At 30.4% G+C, this 1,864-nt stretch overlaps 1 protein-coding gene across 1 annotated transcript; it reads right to left on the bottom strand.

Annotated features, from left to right (window-relative positions):
* Positions 1-251: 251 nt before the first annotated feature.
* Positions 252-959, bottom strand: LOC124421110. The gene has a single exon (XM_046955920.1). The coding sequence runs from the start codon at positions 957-959 to the stop codon at positions 252-254; it is 708 nt and encodes a 235-aa protein (XP_046811876.1).
* Between the last annotated feature and the right edge of the window lie 905 nt (positions 960-1,864).

The raw sequence follows: 1,864 nt of genomic DNA, 5'->3' as shown, positions 1-1,864 counted from the left end.
GAAGAAACGATCAGAAAATAAAAAACCAAAAATGTAGTTTAACTATATCAAGTATGTAGTTTCCAACGTATAGGATCTTGCTCATGTGTGCAACAATTTTTCCCAATTAGTTGTACGGTGTAATCTAACAGCACAATGCAGCTGCAGAAATGTGTAATAAAAGTCATCACTAACATTGTTTTTTAATACTAATACGCCTGTGTACAGCAAGAAAGTTCGAAATTCCGTAGCCTTCCAGTTGGCAAGTTCGTCTAAACCCCGAGGCAGTCTTGTAAATCATTTGTAATGCTTTTTTTTAGGGAAACTAGCAATTTTGATATATTTAATTTTTCTAAACTGGAACTTCTTTCAGACACTTTATTTTGCATAAGTTTTTTAAGCATTTTTCTAGTAACACCCAAATCAATGACATGCATGGGATCCAAAGGAACTTGGCTAATCATATTTAAATTAATTTTCTCCAAAGGTGTTTTAGTATTCATAAACTTCAATTGGTGATGATTTTTATATTTTCTTTTAGAAAAGTTCTCATCATTTATAACTACAGAACTTTCTGTGCTATAGGATAAAACATTGCTAATTTTTTTTGCAACTTGTGTGCACTTTGAGCATCCATTGGTTGATGAATGATGAGCTATTCCACAAACTAATGATTTTGCAGGTGCATCACATATTACGGCACGTATTTTAAATATTATTTTCTTAATACCGATTTCCAAAGGATTTTGTTGCAAATCAGATACTTCTTCTACGAATTTTTCTAAAAACTCATTTACATCATACGGCTTTGGTTTACCACAATATACACCAGCAGCAAACACTTTTATATTTTTTATATTTATAACTTTAATTAATACTGGCCAAAGTTGTGCATTTGAACTGATAAAGATTGGTAAACCGTCGATATTTATATCGCAAATTATTTCCTCATATTTTTCTATTAAATTGGCTGCTTTCATTAAGCTTTCTTTAATTCCAAAATGCGCGTATTGCCCGGGTTGTACTGTCACTATATTCACTTTAGTATAGTTCTTTTTTAAAAGTGCCACTGGAGAGATCGGCAGGTCCATACCATATTTTTTTAAAATGCACAACAGTTCTCTCATATTTCTATGTGAAGTTCGACTATCCATCTGCCATTACCCTAAATCAGTTTTTAAATCATTTCGAATGTTAATTGTATCTTCTAACTCTATACAATCAAGAATTTCGGCCCTTTCGGCGCACTTAATTATCGCGTTTGCGCTGTCTAATCTTTTTAGACAATTTTCTTTTTCCGCTTTCACAAGTCTTCTCTTGTGACGCGAACTCTTACACAATTATTTAATTATTACACAATATATCAATTATTCTTACAAAATTTTACACTCTTTTTTTAATTTTATTTTCAAATTTGTATATACACTAATTAATTTGAAATATATTAAAAAATGGATGACACCAATATTACCAATGGTGTATTTTTATTTTCATTAAACCTATCGTGCTAGGGTTTCCACATTGCTTAATATGTATATTGTTTGAAAATAACATGGTCCAAGACTACATTACATGGGACCATATTGTAACTACTCCGTTTAACTTAAAATGGAACAAGTACTCCAAAAAATTTTGCAGGGTAGATTTTGCGAAGATACAAATTTTTCAAATTGCAATAAAAAATTTATTTATGAATATTTTTGAATGAAATTTTACATTTAGGTAGATTTTTTACTCAAAATCCAAAATTAAATAAAAATTACGAATTTTCTTATTTGAAATCCCGGAATTCCCAAAAAAGTTTTAAAAAATCCCAAAAATAGGATTTTTTGGTTTTTTGCCTATTATATCCATACCAGGGGCGGGGTTATCGAAACCCGTTACA

Source organism: Lucilia cuprina, unplaced genomic scaffold (genome assembly GCF_022045245.1).
Source record: "Lucilia cuprina isolate Lc7/37 unplaced genomic scaffold, ASM2204524v1 Scaffold_1687, whole genome shotgun sequence".
NCBI lineage: Eukaryota > Metazoa > Arthropoda > Insecta > Diptera > Calliphoridae > Lucilia > Lucilia cuprina.
This window is presented reverse-complemented; position numbering and strand designations above follow the sequence as displayed.

Bases quoted from the DNA above. Each gene is read 5' to 3' on its own strand.
- LOC124421110 (XM_046955920.1), bottom strand. From the start codon at position 959: ATGAAAGCAGCCAATTTAATAGAAAAATATGAGGAAATAATTTGCGAT.